Consider the following 16,282-nt stretch of genomic DNA (forward strand, 5'->3'; position numbering starts at 1 on the left):
TTGGATCATTGTATTGCTGAGAATAGCTAAGTCATTCACAGTTCAGCATCATACAATATTGCTATTACTGTATATAGTGTTCTGGTTCTGGTCATTTTACTTTGCATCAGTTCATGTAAGTCTAAGTTTTTCTGAAAGCATCCTGCTTGTCATTTCTTATAGCATCATAGTATTCCATCACAATCATATGTAACAACTTGTTCAGCCATTCCCCAATTGATGGCTATCCTCTCAATTTCCAATTCTTTGCCACCACATAAAGACCTGCTATAAATACTTTTGTATATGTAGGTCCTTTTCCTTCTTATTTTTTTATCTTTTTGGGATGTGGACCTAGTAGTGGTATTGCTGAATCAAAAGGTATGCACGGTTTTATAGCCCTTTGGGCATACTTCCAAATTGCTCTACAGAATGACTGAATTATTACACAACTTCACCAAGAGCGTATTAGTGTCCCATTTCCCCCACATCTCTTCCAACATTTGTCATTTTCCTTTTCTGTCATATTAGCCAATCTGATAGGTATGGGGTGGTAATTCAGAGTTGTTTTAATTTTCATTTCTCTGAACAATAGTGATTTAGAGCATTTTTTCATATGACCAGAGATAGCTTCGGTTATTTCATCTGAAAACTTCCTGTTCATATCCTTTTACCATGTATCAGTTGAGGAATGGCTTTTATTTCTACAAATTAAACAAATATATTTTTGAAAGGGCTCAGGGCTTCTAGGTAGAGCTCTGGTTAATGAGGACTTCCAGATTAATCTTGGACTGCACCAAAATACAGCTACTTCTGGCATGAGATGGGTATAGGAATGCAGAGAAGGTTGATAGAGAATAGATCAAAGGCACACAATATCTATGGGACTAGAGGCAAGCCACTTAACCTCATTAGGCCTTATTTTTCTTATCTGTAAAATGAGATCTGGACTATGTGAACCCTTGGGCCCCTTCCAGCTCTACCAGCCCAGTCTTCTAGGATCTTTTGTGAAGTGAGTCATTGCTGGCTCTGACATTTTGCTTGCTTTATCTCTTTCACCTGATATTTCTTCCTTCAGACTCTCCCTCTGCTCATCCATGTCTGATTTTCTTCCAGGCTCAGTTCAAATCCCATCTCCTCTTTGAAGCCCTCCATGACCTTATCCCATACTGATGCTACTTTATATACTTTTCCAATTCCTTGATTATAAGATCTTCAAGATCAAAGTCTAGATTTTCTACCTCTATTTCCCTCAAAAAATCCTGGCTAGATAGTGCCGGGCACAGAGTAGGTAAAACAGAAAACATTTCTTGATTTAGTATAGGTAGTCCAGTGCCTCCCTCAAAAGTGTTCTCCTGTATTCAGACTCTGAGATAACATTTCACCTGGAAGGCAGTTTAAAAAAAGGGATATTATTTCAGCATTTGGTTCAGTGCAAAGAGGGGCTTAGCCCTAAGAACAGAAGAGAATCCTGGGTGAGTTCCTGGCAGCTGAGCGTCTGAACAAATAGATCCCTTATTGTGGAATTTTTATCTGGATTCCTCTGGGATTTAGGAGAGTATGAATAAATTCTCATGGGCTTCTCCCTTTTCAAATTATAGCCAGAAGATCATAGATACAGAGCTGGAAAGGAACCCAGAGGCTGTCTAGTTCAATCCCCTTAGTTTACAAATGAAGAAACTGAGTCCCAGAAAGGTTAAGTGACATATACAAAATCACATAGGTAGTAAGCATCAAATATGAGATTTGAACTCAAGTCCAATGAATTCAGAATCTTGAGCTCTTTCCATTGTACCACACATATGCAATCTGGGTCTCAGAAAAGTTAAGCATTTGCCCATGGTGACAAAGCAAGTTTGGGGCATAGTGTGAACTAGATTCCAGGTCTCTTGTCTCCCAGGTCAGTGGCATATAGATAGACAGATAGATGGATAGATAGAGACCTATAGATAGATATCAACATATATCTATCTATAGATCTATAGCTATATATTTATATCTATATATCTACCTATACATATATCTATATCTATGGATCGCTCTCTCTCATACATACACACACACACACACACACACACACACACACACACACACACACACACTGTCTCATTATTTGAATCATCTTCATCCATTCAACTGGGGAAAATCCCTCCAGTGATAGGATTGTAGGATCACAGGTTTAGAACTAAAAGGGATTACAGAGGCCATTAAGTGCAACTGTCTCATTTTATAGGGAGGTGACACACCCAAATCACACAGGTAGCAAGTGTCTTAATTTGGACTTGAGCCCAGGTCTTCTGATTCCAGAACCAGTGTTCTTTCCTCTGTAAGCCCTAAAAGTTTCTTAGTGCTTGCTGTGGCAATGGCCTTAGCTTACCTGTGCCCTTTTTACACGTGAACGGCAGGTGATAGTTGCAAGGGACATCATTCCATTCACCCTTCTCATGCCAGATCATCACTACGCAGTCTTCCCCAGTGGCAAAGAAGTTGTCTGGTTGGTTGGGTCTCCAGTTCTCAAATTGCTGGGGACAGGATATGGGGCAGAAAGTGAGCAGAGGGCAAGAAGAAGGATGGACCATTTGCTTTTGTCTGTGCTCAGTCTTGACTTTCCTCCACCTTCCTTCTCCAAATGTTTTACATCTTGCTCCTTATATAGTGAAACTTATTTTGTCATTAGAGCAGAAGCTGCTTAGAACCTGGCAGCATTGTCCCTAGTACCCTGGAGAATGATCTTCTCTGATTATATAACCTTGGCCTTCCACCCTTAGGATCTTAAAACATTCAATAAAAATTCACAAAATCTGCCAAAAAGACATTTCATTTTCTCTCTTTTGGGGGAAACTAAGTGATCTGATTTTTCCAGTTTGGCCTGAAATGGTCTGAAAATTATGTTAGAAATGTGGGTTAGAACCCATGAGAAAGTCCAAAGAAGATTCTATGGGGTTTTCTTTTTAGTAGAGAACATTCTTCCTTCCCCTTTTCTGATACCTACCTGTCTTAGAAGTCTTAGCTCAAGTTCTACTACCTTTATGAAGCCTTCTATGATCATTCCAGCCAGCAGCTATTGACTCAAGACATATTATACTTCTTATTTCTGTCACTCACTTGGCATTTATATTGTTTCACAAACTACCTTTTCATGTTTTTCTGACTAGATGATAAGCATCTTGAGGGTAGGAACTCTGTATTAGGCTTCTATTTATCTCCTAAAATGCCCAAACACAGTGTAAGTGATCTTTAAATATGTGTTGCTTTCTTTCTTTTCCTATGATCCTTTCCCAAAGTTGAATCTCTATTCAAGCTTTTTAACTGATCAATCAATAAGCATTGATTAAGCATTTAGTATGTTCCAGGCACAAGCTTGGGATTCAAAGGAGCAGCAAAAAACAGTCCCTGCTCCCAAGGAGCTAAAATGGGGGAGACGATATTAAATGTGAATTCTTGTTATTATTACTCTGAGCCCTTCTCTTTTTAGCTTGAGTATCATAACTCACCAAGGGGTGTCCATCTGACCAACGGAAATCACCTTCGATAGTTCTGTCATTGAGTCCAATCCATTGGTAGTCTTGGGCATTGTCTGTGGAGAGAAGTGGAATCGGTGGGTATGACACACCGAGGAGGTTTGATTTAAAAAATAATAACCCAATCTGAGAAGATGGAGATGTGGGAAAAGTGTAATGGGGAGGCCAGGCATTTTACGCTTTCAGGTCCTTGTCAACCTGGTCCTGGGGGACTCATCCAAGAGTGTAAGCCTGAGTGCCTAGATCAGGGGTGGAGAACCTACAGCCTTGAGGCCACATGTGGCTTCTAGGTCCTTTGACTGAATCCAAACTTCACAGAACAAATCCTTAGATACTCAGGTGGTACTAAACAACTTTCTAAGGATGGTACAGGTTGGTAAAATACATGTGAGTGACCTATATTGTTTTTGGGATGGGTTAATATGATAGTAGGGTGTCCTAGAATGCGAGGTGGTCCAACTTAGAAGACTTGACTGAAACGATGTGGCACACCAACTTTAGATATTGGAGCTAGACTTTACCTTCACCCTAGAATAGGCCCATGACTCTTAGACTTAACAACTGTGCTTTTTACCCTTAACTACCCATGTTGGTGGTCCCCTTTACACTCACTGTTGACAAACTCCTGCTCTTCAGGTGTGACAATGCTGCTCAGATGAGACTGGTGCTGTCGGCATCGGCTCTCGGCATCTACCCAGGTTTCCCGGTCCGGGAAGTGCCGGTAACAGTGTCCCTGGAATTTGGTCCAGCCCTCTTCACAAATCTCCTGGTCTGAAATAAACATCAAGGGCAAGAAGGGACATCCCAAGGTTGAGCTCATATCCTGGTCTTGATTGGGCCACCTCAAGTACAGGCCTCCAAGTGAGAGGAGAGGCTTAGCCAAAGGATTCTGTGGCCTTAAGCAGGAAAGGACTGGGCCCTGCTCACAGAAGTCTTAGAGCTCTGGCTGTGAGATTTTAGAGACCCTGCATTACTGCCATTGGCCTAGAAATATCTATTTTGTTGGAGACAAGTTCTAGAGTACAGGTATCAAACACATGGCTGCAGTCCACTCCTGAGTGAAGCCTGAACTAGATTAAATTGTAACTGGGAAATATTTAACAAAATAAATTAAAATACAATAATACATAGGTAACATTACATTTTAAAACTAGGTCAATACATGGCCCAAAAGATCCTTATGTACTATTTGAATTTGACACCACTGTTCTAGAGGATGGACATTCTCTTCCCAACCTTATCTTTTTCTCAACAAAAACAGATTTTCATTTGAAAAGTGGAGAAGAGAGAAAGGCTAGAAGTCAGGTGGAGAGGATGAAGTATTTTAGAGAGGCTACAAGGTACCACAGTTCTGGATGGGCACATAAAGTTGGTAGGGGCAAAGGATTGAAGACAATAGAGGAATAAATAATATGGTACAGAGCTGGAACTAGCCAAATCGTGAGTGGTTTTATAAGCAAAAATGAAATAGCCTCATGGGAAGATAGGGTTCAGAGCTTTCAAAATGCTTGTTCCTTAATAGATTCAGCCTTTGGGTCTACCACCTGCATGTTATATGAGGGATACCCAAAACTGAGGACAGTTGGCCCTTGGGCCTTGTTCCCAGCATTAGGGGATAAGGAGAGAGGATTGAGTCATTGACCAATCCTAGGGTCAGACCCTGAGGCCATATGGAATACAAAGGAACAAAGGCTTATAGAAAATTATAGGATCTAGGGAAAGCTATAAATCATGCTGCTCCCTCATTTAACCAAGGGGATATATGCCAAGGAGATTTGATTGTTATAATTATTATTTGTATTTCCAATACCAATTTCTTATTTTAGCCCCAACACCCTCTCAATTGAAATGGTTGAGCCAAGGGAATGCTGGGTTTAGGGGTAATAGAATTTCTTCTTCTAGTGTGTGTACAAGTTTATTTCTTTGGATTTCCGCCTTTGTGGGCTAAGGCCTGCCTGTCCTGCCAAGGGAGCAGAGAACAGAAAAAAAAATGGTAGCTGGAGAACTAAAGGGAAGAAATGTGGAAATGGTGGAAATGGAGGCCATGGCAGATTCAAAGGCAAGAGGAGAGGTGTCTATGAGTGGTAGTAAGTCTAGAGAGGAAGTATGAAGGGGATTAATGAGAATAGTAAAATTTTAGAGCTGGAAAGAACCTTAGGCTCTTTATTTTACAGGGGAAAAACTGAGACTGAGATGAAGTGACTTGCCCAGAGTCATATAGTGTCAGAGCTGGGACTTCATACAATTCTCCTCACTCCTTTTTTGTCCAGTGGTCTTTCCATCACATTGTGCTGCTCTCTTCATTCCTGTCATTACTGCTGCCTCTTTCACCATGAGACAAAATGAGGTTCTGAGGATATCACCAGAGCAGAGACCAAGGTGATACCAATTCCACTCCCCCAAGATGTTTGGCTGGATCCTGGACAACTGACCATCTTGACCCATCCCTTCCCACCCAGCTCAGGAGGTGATGCTCAAACTAGCTAAGCAAAGCAAGAGGGAGCAATAGCTCATGGAAGGATGGAGAGAAGAATCTACGAAGGAGGACCTTCAAAAGGCTGAGAGACAGGGCAACCAGAAGAGGAAGCCAAAGTAAAACCTGAGAAGCAATGAGGTCTAAACTGAGATGGTTTGTTAATACAGTTGCTATTGAGGACAGCAGAGTCAAGATGAGGCAGAAATCTTAGAGGGATTTGCTCTATGATGCCATGACCAAGAAGATCAATTGAACTTTATCTGATTCCCCATCTGCTATTTTTGTTTGGGAACAGAGGTCTGTCATTGTCCTAGCCTCATTCTGAAAGATTTCACCTTCCTCCCACCTCTAAGGTCAAAAGTATTGTTTTTATGTGTATTCCAGAATGCACTCTCATCCATTTCGCCATTCTTCCTTAAGGGATGTTGTGAATACCCAAGCAACCTTGAGGAGAATGTCCTTGAAGCTCTTCTTTCCCTTCTCAAGTAAGATTCCATTCTTGGGGTCCTAGAGTTAGGGGAAGGTTGAGGCATTTTCTTCCAGAAGTATTACATTCCATCAAGAATTCTGTTGGAAGTGTCATGGGACATGGGTTGTAGTTAACACATGCCCCCATCCCCATTCCTTCCCCAATGCTATATTCACATAGTGGGACAAGGAATGCCTATCTTGGGACTTAAATGGGTCTCAGCTGACCTTTTGGAGTTTTCTGATGCTCTCTCTCAACAGCTGCTGGCACAGTTCAAAGAAAATGTCCTATGCAACTACATTCTTCCACCTCTCCATGGGACATTGCTAGTAGGTCTCAAGGATCTGCTCTTTCCAAGAAGAGATGCTTTCTGAGGTCCAGGAGGTCTATGATACTTCCAGTTAGAGAGAAGAGATTGAAAGGCACTGAAAATGAACCAGGTGGGTAGTCTCAGTCAGGAACCTGGGAAGGTCCATAAAGCCCAAGTGTTACTTAGCATTTAGTGCATTAGCACTGGTTTTGGCAAGCCCTAGGAGAGGAAACCTAGCCAGTGTCCATCTAAAACCAGGCTCTTTTCTGACCAGTCGGTCTGTCTCCTTCCATGAGCTTCCAAATCCACTTGTATTAGAGGAAAGATGGCAAAGGAGAAAGAAAGAGAGGCTGAACGAGTGGCAAAAGCTATGTCTGTTACTGTTGTCATCAGAAGTTACAGAGATGGAGGCATCATGCAGCTATCCCCATTCATGCATAGCCCTAACTCCCCATTCATGCTTGAGAAACCAGAGGGACTCCAAGATGGTAAATATGTTTGTTTGTTTGTTTGTTTTCTTGAGAGAAGAGAGAGGTAGCTCAGCCTTGGTGACATGGTGACTCCCAGGGCCAAGGAAGTTCCCATGGGAATGTCAAGAGGGATAAATATTATTATTTCCATCCAGGAAGATGCAGGGTCACCAGGGAGAAAGCCAAATCTTGCCACCCCAAAACTTCCTTCAAGACAAATGAATGAAATTTGCACCATCCCTTCAGCCTGATGCATTCCTGTCCTGGCGAATTTTAGGAGAGCAGAGTGGTTGGAAGTCCTGGGAAAGATTAGTGCTCCAAAGATCCCACATAGACACAGATTCCAAGATTGCAGGTTGGCCCATACATCCTCTTTTGCAGTCATATTTGCTAACATCCAAAAGGGGGATTTTCTAGTTGTGCAGCAAGGCATCTCAGTCACCTCCTCAAAAACAGTTGCTTGGCTGGTGTGATGGGTCACAGCCCCATCTACCTGAAAATAAAGACTTTCCTCAGTGGAGAGGCTGTTGCTTAGAGTAAGAAGGTAGATTGGAAATTCTCAAGGAGAAGAAAGGAAACATTTGGGGGAGGTGAGAAGAAAGGAAGGAAACAAGGAATATGGTGGTTAGTCACATTAGCTGAAGCTGGGGTGGCCGTACCGATCTTACACAGGTCCCCTCCGTAGCTGGGAAGGCATAAGCATGTGAAAGAGTCGATGCCATCCACGCAGGTACCTCCATTCAGACAGGGGTTTGAGTGGCATTCATCGATGTCTGTAAGAAATGAAGGGCTGCCATTAGGACTTCTGGCAGACAAATCCAATGTGATGATGGCCCGTTGCTCCGCTCATCCAGGGCAAGACCTGCTCTTTGTGGAGAGGACTGGGTAGGGATTGGTTTGGTACCCTAAGGACTGTTGTTGCTGCTGCTGCTGCTGCTGCTGCTGCTCCTACTGAAGCTTTAACTGCCATACCAAGAGATTGAGAATAGATGCTATCCTGATGGCAGGAGGAGAAGGAAGTTGTAGGGAATGTCATGTTTCATAGTTCGTCCCAGGTCATATTGACATACATCCAATGATTTGCATGGGGTTAGTGGTAAAGTTCCTCCAAGATGTTGCATCTTCCTAACGTTCCAATAGGCAATTGTTCTGACTTCCAGAAAGGGTTCACCAAGAGTCCAGACTACTGCAGAACACACTCAGGAAAGGCTCTTGAAAACCACTTGTCATATTCCATTTCCCACTAGACCATAAAGGTCTTTGGTCTTTCTGTAGGCTACTCATCCTGGAGTTCTGGACCAGTTTTTAATTATAAATAAGTGAAGGAGGGCAAAGTTGTAGAGCAGGGACAGTGAAAAAAAAGTTTGCAAAGATGATACCTGTCTTTTTAAGAACTGATTAATGGTCTACTCATTGAATGTTGGACATATTGGTGGATGCCATTCACGTAAAAGAAAAGACATCCTTCTGTTGCAATTATCTTCTCCTCTTTAGTGGTCTCTTACTGAAGCTACTTTGTTAGGGACTTTGGTGGAAGGACAGTAGGGGAAAAATTATTTGACTTCCTAGTAATCTTCCAAGGTTGGTTTCTTCAGGCTCAATATTCCAGAAGGTGATTTCTCAAGTGAGACGCAACTTTAATCATAGCCTGGAGAACTAGAAGCTTTGTCCTTACTAGTTGCTTGTCAGCTCATATGGAATGCCTCAGGATCTAATTTTATTAAGTCTTGTTATTATTCAATTGTTTTCAGTTGTGTCCAACTCTTCATGACTCCATTTGGGTTTTTCTTGGCAAACATACTAGAGTGGTTTGCCATTTTTTTCTCTATCTCATTTTACAGATGAGGAAACTGAGGCAAACAGAGGTTAAGTGACATGCCCAGGGCCACACAAAAGTGTCTGAGAATGAATTTGAACTCAGGTGTTCCTGAATCCGGGACCAGTGCTCTCCACTGTGCCACCTACCTGCCAGTTTTATTTAGTAAGTATGGTAACTGATGAGTTCTGGGATATTATATTCCAAGTTCCCTTCTCTTTCTTCTGCATCCAATAGACTCTTCTGCTCTTCTGTTCTTCTGATATCTAGATGATGCCACCAACAAATTTTTTCTCATTTTTTTCAGGCAGGTGGGTTAATATGATTAATTTTCCAAGTGGCTTTTGCTAAATTAAACTGTCACGGCCAAAGGTCTACATAAGTACTGAATAACCCTGAGTCATCCTCTTCCACCTTGACACCCCACAATAACTCAAAAATTCTTTCCTCCGTCACCTGAATTTGACCTCAAAAACTGAAGATACCCAAAGAATTCAGTTTGGTCCAGGGACATTATGACTGATGAGTATCTATCTATCTTTTCCCTACCAGGCTGGAGAGGAAAAGGATATGCTTCATCATTTCCCTTTCGTCATGGTGTCGTGGAATGATTGTCACAAGCTGTCACATTTCTTCTTAGGGTATCACTGGAGTGCATGGTTATTTCTGGTTTGAGGGAGCCACACATGTGCCTGGACTCATGACACCACACAAGGACCATGACTTCTAAATAAGAGACCTGGGGGAAAGTTCCAGAATGACAAGGTGCTGCTCTCACCGTCTGGCTCTTTTATCCATCATTTGACTGCAGCATTACTGTTGGAATAGGATCCAGGTGTTGGGTCTCCACTGGTACTAATGTACAGAGGGAAATGTGTTAGACTTTTCCTTGAGTAATTTAGGGAGGTCAAAGCCAGATGAAAATCTTATTTGGAAAGGCCAAGAATCTCAAGTCTCTGGTGAGACAATCAAAGAACTTTCCTTTTGCTCCTGACATTAGCTTTGGGTCTACAGGAGGCATCTTCTTGGGCTAGAAGGTAAGCTCACTTAGATTGCAGGTTGAACATCTCCAGCCTTTCTTATCCTTAAATTCTCTTATACTTTATCATCAAGGAAATTAGAGAATAGGTCAGAAACTAATAGACTCAAGTTAAGTCTGCTGAAATTCATCCAGTTGAAGATTCAAACTCCGTCCAACCAAAAAGATAACAAAACCAAAGAGGAAAAAAAAGGCAAATCCTAAAATGCATGGAGGGCCTTATGATATCCCAACATACACTAGGATTCCCAGCAGCAGCAGTAGCAACAGTAGGTCACGCCAGTCTGCAAGGTGGAAGGTGAAGGTGGGCAGGGCTCTCACCTGAATAGGAAAGCAAAAATTCTTTGTCCATTAGCTTCTGTTATGTGTCAGGGTAAAGCACCCTGTTGGCAATGGCAATAAAGCAAAAACAGGAGCTAAAGCAGGGTATTCAGCAGGGAATAAGGTTGATCTCTGGATTGATTGATTAGAGAAGTTGGTGCCATGGTCAGATACTTCTAACCAACCTAAGGTCAAGGAGGAGGGAGGGAGACACAAAGGGAGGTCATACACGATAGCTCCCTAGGTGTTCACAAAGGGTGGGCTATACAAAGGAAATACTTAGCTCATCACTTCCATCCCAAAGTCATCAATCCCTGGGACCATTCTCCAAATTTGATCTAAGTGGATTGGGCATTGCATGTGATCCAGTGCAGATGCTTGGACTGATGGAAACTACAATGAACAAAATCACATGCTGAATTCTCAGAAGCTAGATGTTCCATGGTCATCCTAGAAGTAGGAAGATAAGGGGAAGGGGACTCTTTATCAGGTCATATATTCTTGGTTTATGCTGCAGTCAGCTGCAGTCATTCTCTTCTCTGGACTGGGTGTGGGGGGGAAGGTAGCTCAGATTCCCAAAGGTTGTCAGCTCTTCCTCTGGTCTGGAGTAAGTGAGATCTTAAGCTCCCTTTTTCTCTTCACGATCTACTTCCTCTCTGATAAATAGGCTCAGAAGGTCTGGGATCCTTCTTAGTTTCTGAAACTGTGAGGAATTTAGCTCCACCAAAATCTGAGAGATGAAAAATTCCAAGCAAGACAAGACTCAGGATGGAGATTTGGCCATTCTATGTCTCAACTTTGGGAGATGGGGAGAGTCCTATGGAGGAGGGGGATGCAAAACAACTATTGTGGAAAAGAAATGTTATAAAGGTACAAAAGCGAAGTGGTTGAGGTTCAAGAAATGGCATTAGAGGTTGGGTCTCTGTTGCACGTGGAGGAGGAAGATCTCAGGGCTCATTGTATTGAACTCAAAGTCTGGTATTTCATGATTTTATGTCTGATGTACACAGTGGGAGTGTAACAAACATCTTGTGAATATTGATTAGGCAATCCAGAAGGGGTCAAAATGCTTAGGGTTCTTTTCCTGTCTCTTCTCAGTGGAGTGGTTTTAATTAATGACAAATAACTCTTCATCCAAAGTACCTAAAGCTAAGATCTCATTCATTTTCACAGAAGCTGTCTAGCAAAAGGGAAAATTCATCTTGCAATCCTATGTTAAGGTCAGGGAAATAGAGGCAGAGATGGAAGGGGATTTGGAATGGTGTTTTCATCATGACATCATTGAAACTGTCATTTCTCCGAATGCCCAGACCAGTGTTCTTGCCCTGTGGTCTGTCCATGTCAAGAATACAGGTTGAAAAATTATTCTGAGCTCAGAAAGAGGTGGTATTTGACCTATAAGAAGGGCTGAAGGAAGTTCTGTAGGAGGTGTTTTTTACCTATCATATTCTAGATAAATGATGCCAGGGGTAATTCTCCAAACTGAGCACAGCAAGATTAATTATTTGGCTTCATAGATAAGTTTTGAAGAATATTGTACCCATGCTATGTATATCTGATCAGGGCTATTAAGAATAGGAGCAACTTGACATGAGAATGACTGAAAATACAAAGTTCTTTATAATTTACAAAGCCTCATTTAAAGCCTTATCATTATCTATAATAATAGCTAAAATTTGTATAGTGTTTACTATATGCCAGGCACTGTGCCAAGTGCTTAACAATTATCATCTCATTTTGTCCTCACAATAGCTCTGGGAAGTAGGTGCAATTATTATTCCCATTTTACAGATGAGGAAACTGAGGCAAAAAGCGGTTAAGTGGCTTGCCAAGGTCACACAGCTAGTAAGTGTCTGAGGTCACATTTGAACTCAGGTCTTGCTGACTGCAGGCCCAGTGCTCGATCCACTGCACCACCGGACTGCTCATTTAAAGCTTCACAATATTCCTATGAGATGGATTCTAGAGATATTACCATGGATGAGGAAACTGAGGCTCCCAGAATGTGAGTGACTAACCCAGTATCACTTAGTGGTGAGTATAGGTGGAGGCGGTTCAAACCCAGGTTTTTCTGAGTTCTAGTCCAGCACTCTATTCAGTACAGACAGGCCTCTTGCCTCTAATTAAACAATGATGTAAAAAAATACACTTATCTTAGTAAGGCCTAATTATTGCACAATTGTGAAAACATATTGATCATCTACAATTCAGCCCAACTGGAAGTTTAAAATACGTGTTTCTTTTCTGCAAAACCAATGCAAATGGTAATGCAGTATTTTAATATGCCAGGGAGAATATTTCCCCTCCCAGGGAGAAAAGTTTCTTTGAAATATAAGCTTTCCCCGGGGAAAGTTTAAATGCCAGATCTCAAGCTCAGAGCATGAGAGCTAGAAAGTGAGATCTGGCAGTTAACAGAAAAAGAAACTGATTAAGTTTTATGTTCATGGCCCTCTTAACTACCCAGTTAAGTGGAGCCCAAACAGCTCCATTGGTGAGCAGAAAATTAGATACGAAATCTGGTTTCAGTTTTAATGCCCCCAGGTGCTAGTTAGCAATGGAGGGGAAGATTCTGAAATGGATTAGATTAGTGCATACAGTTCTGCCTTTAATCACTTAGGGATCAGAGAATTCATTAAATGGATGTTTATTGCAGTGTCAAAAATGCTGATTAATAATTTATCAAGGACTTGTTTAGGGAATACTTGCTAAACAAGATGAAGATAATTGTCAAGTCCTTTCTCTTAGGACTAATTACAACCTCAGACCCCCAGAACTATGTGAGATGTTTCTTTAGTTATTCAAATATTGCAGTAAGATGAATACTATGTCTTTGAAAACAGCCTGGATCTTTGGCCCTATTTTGAATGATGAATAGAAATCCAAGTTAAAAGTTCCTTCTTCTGTTCAGGACCTGCCTTTGCAAAGGCAATGACAAGTGAGTAAATGATGAATCATCTTAAGGACAGGAAAGTTACTTAGAGCCCTTCCTTCACTCCTTCCTGCTTTTCTTTTCTGCCTTCCTATCTATCCTCCATCCAGCACTTAGTAAGCACCTCCAAGTGTGATGCAGTGTGCTAGCTTTAATGGTACAGAAGCCCTATGGCTCCCCTAGAGCAGAACTAAACTTTTTTTGTTGTCGTTGTTCAGTCATTTCAGTCGTGTCTGATTCTTCATGATCCCATTTTTGTTTTATGGCAAAGGTACTGGAGTGATTTGCCATGTCCTTCTCCAATTCATTTTATAGATGAGGAACTGAGGCAAACAGGGTTAAATGACTTGCTCAGGGTCACACAGCTAGTAAGTGTCTGAGGCCAGATTTGAACTTAGGTCTTCCTGACTCCAGGCCTAGTGCTCTATCCACTGTACCACCTAGTGACCCAAGAATTGAACTAGTGACTGAATTTTTAGCTCACAGAGAAAACACTGACTTAGTGCAAGCCCCTTTGGTGTTATGTTAGGCTAGCCCAAAATAGGGGAGGCTTTACCATTTTACCTCTAAGAAAACCCCAAGCTTCACAAATCTGGTGCCAGGCTGACAGCTCTTTCAGACCAGAAGCTGTTTTTCAGTACTCATCTGGGAGCTCCCATTAGCACCTTGGGCTAAGTGGATTAAGACATACATTCTGGTTCTGACTCCATCACTCACTTACTCATTGTGTGATGCTGGGTAAATTACTGAGCCCCTCTCTTCTGCTCAACTCAGCTACAGAGTAACTCTAGATAACATCTACCTCATGGGGATGTTTGAGGAATAAGTCAGAAAGCCCTGTGGAAACATAAAATGCTTAGCCAGTGCTGAATAAGAAGAGCCTATGGTAAATTAGGTAAGGTCCACTTAACACCAATCTTCCCCTTTCAGGCTGGCTTGCTGCTCAAGGACATCAGTCCTGCTGAAGCAGCCAGAGAGAGATGTCTGTGACTTCTTTTTTCTATTAGTATTTTAGTATTAAGTATCAGACTGGAGACAGAGTTATTGAGTATCAGAAGGTGCTGAAAGGACAGAGCCTGTTGTTCTGATCCAGAAAGTCAGTTCTGGTTTTCATAAGATTGATTTTGTTCTCTTAAGCCTAAGGAACTTCCGAGTAACCCAGGGTGAACAGGAGGGGAAATTAGGCTGTGTCATGTCATCTCTTTAGTACAGCAAAACATTAACCTCTGAGTTAACTTTCTTGGTTTTTCTCTGTCCTACCACTCAATGGTGAGTTTTATGGAAGGGACTCTGGAAAAATGCCCTGAAAAATTCTTCAGGATTGAGATGTTTGAAAACAGAACTCATCCTTATTCAGGGCTGGCTCTCTTATCCTCAGTCCAGCCATCAGCAGCTTTCAATCCTAGCCCCAGAATGCTGGAAAACACAGAGATCTGCTCTCTGAACTCCCAGAAAATACATTTCATGGCTTCTTCCCTCCAAATGGGAGGCAGCTGTGGAGATTTCAAGGCGTATGCCAAGGAGGAGTCAATCCCATCCCTGGGGTCACCAGTCCCCCACAGAAATGCTGACACTTTTGTAGTAAGGAAATTAATTTTGTTTGTAAAAGTCATCATTTGTTGCTCAAAAAATTAATCACATTGCAGTTGGTCTGAAAATCATCCTGGGAATAAACTCTTCCCACCCCCATACAAATGATTCTTCTGGAATGGGGAAAGGGTTTAGGGATGTACAGTATCATGTTATCACCACAGTTAGGAAAAGAACTATTTTTACTATATGCACTATATATTCCAACTTCTGTTTATATATACATATATATTTCCTGTATATATGCTATATACAGTGTATTTATTATATAGTATATACCTATATAATATGTAATAAAGATGTTAGTTTGAATATATACATATATATAAAAGCACAATATACCTTATTGCATATGTCTATGATATTGGAGGGCAAATATACATATTATACATTGTGTGCTTAGTTTTCTTTTGATTTTTCCTTCCATAACTCTGCATTCCTTCTACTAATTGAATGAGGCAAAACAGATGAGAGCTCTGCTACAGAGGCAGAGACCCCAGCTTTTCTGAGATTGACTTACCCAGATAGACTCGGGACATCTGTAAACCATCAGTAACAATGGATTCATAAGATCATAGATTTGTACCTGGAAGGGTCCTTAGAGGTCAGCTGGTTTCACCCCCTCTCTCAGCAGCTGAGCAAACTAGGGCTGAGAAGTGAATTGGCTTGCCTATGGTTACACGGTAAATAGAATAGACAGCATTTGACCTCAGGTCTTCTGACTCCAGGTCCAGCATTTTTTTCCCAGTACCCCATGCTGTATCCATGATGATGAATTTTGAACTTTGCAGGGAGGGTCATGGAGCATCTCTTCTTTCTTTAGATCATGTATACCTAAATAATGCTATTGCTTAGAAGCATTCATAGATGTTGCTTAAAAGGAAGGTGCGTTGGTTTAAAAACAATGACAACAACACTGTATACAACAGTGGGATAGAAACAGGGCTGTTTAGGAGTTGTTACTTGGATGTGATGCTAGAGAATCAGAGGTTGGACTCTGATCAACTCATTTTTTTTTCTTACTATCCCAAGTTGGAGGAGCTATCCTGGCCACTTCCTGGCCCCCTTTCCACCTCTTGCCTCCCAGGAAAAGCAGCCCAGCTGCTCTGCTTGTAGTTTGAGGAAAATTCATTCAATATAGTAGTAAATGTTTAGCACACATGTAATATTAGATTATGGGCCTTCCCTTCTCAGGTGTTCACTGTGTTGGGCAAAGGGGTGTAGGAAACCAACTATCTTTCTCATTTCTACTTGGGTTCATAGGGATACTGGACTCTACAGAACCTATATCCATGAGTATATCCCAGTTCTTCCAGCTGCTAGCACTATATACTTATCATCCATCTTCTCAGTATGTATCTT

General features: G+C 41.6%; 1 protein-coding gene across 1 annotated transcript in view; it reads right to left on the reverse strand.

Annotated features, from left to right (window-relative positions):
• ACAN (aggrecan) overlaps nt 1–16,282 on the reverse strand; it is a 43,379-nt gene that overhangs the window by 1,958 nt on the left and 25,139 nt on the right. The window contains 4 exon segments of the mRNA XM_078151143.1: nt 2,357–2,501; nt 3,474–3,556; nt 4,113–4,271; nt 7,885–7,998. Of these exon segments, the coding sequence (XP_078007269.1) occupies nt 2,357–2,501; nt 3,474–3,556; nt 4,113–4,271; nt 7,885–7,998 (501 nt within the window).

The sequence above is a fragment of the Phascolarctos cinereus genome, unplaced genomic scaffold, assembly GCF_003287225.1.
Source record: "Phascolarctos cinereus isolate Bilbo 61053 unplaced genomic scaffold, phaCin_HiC Scaffold_3;HRSCAF=262, whole genome shotgun sequence".
In the NCBI taxonomy this organism is placed as follows: Eukaryota; Metazoa; Chordata; class Mammalia; order Diprotodontia; family Phascolarctidae; genus Phascolarctos; species Phascolarctos cinereus.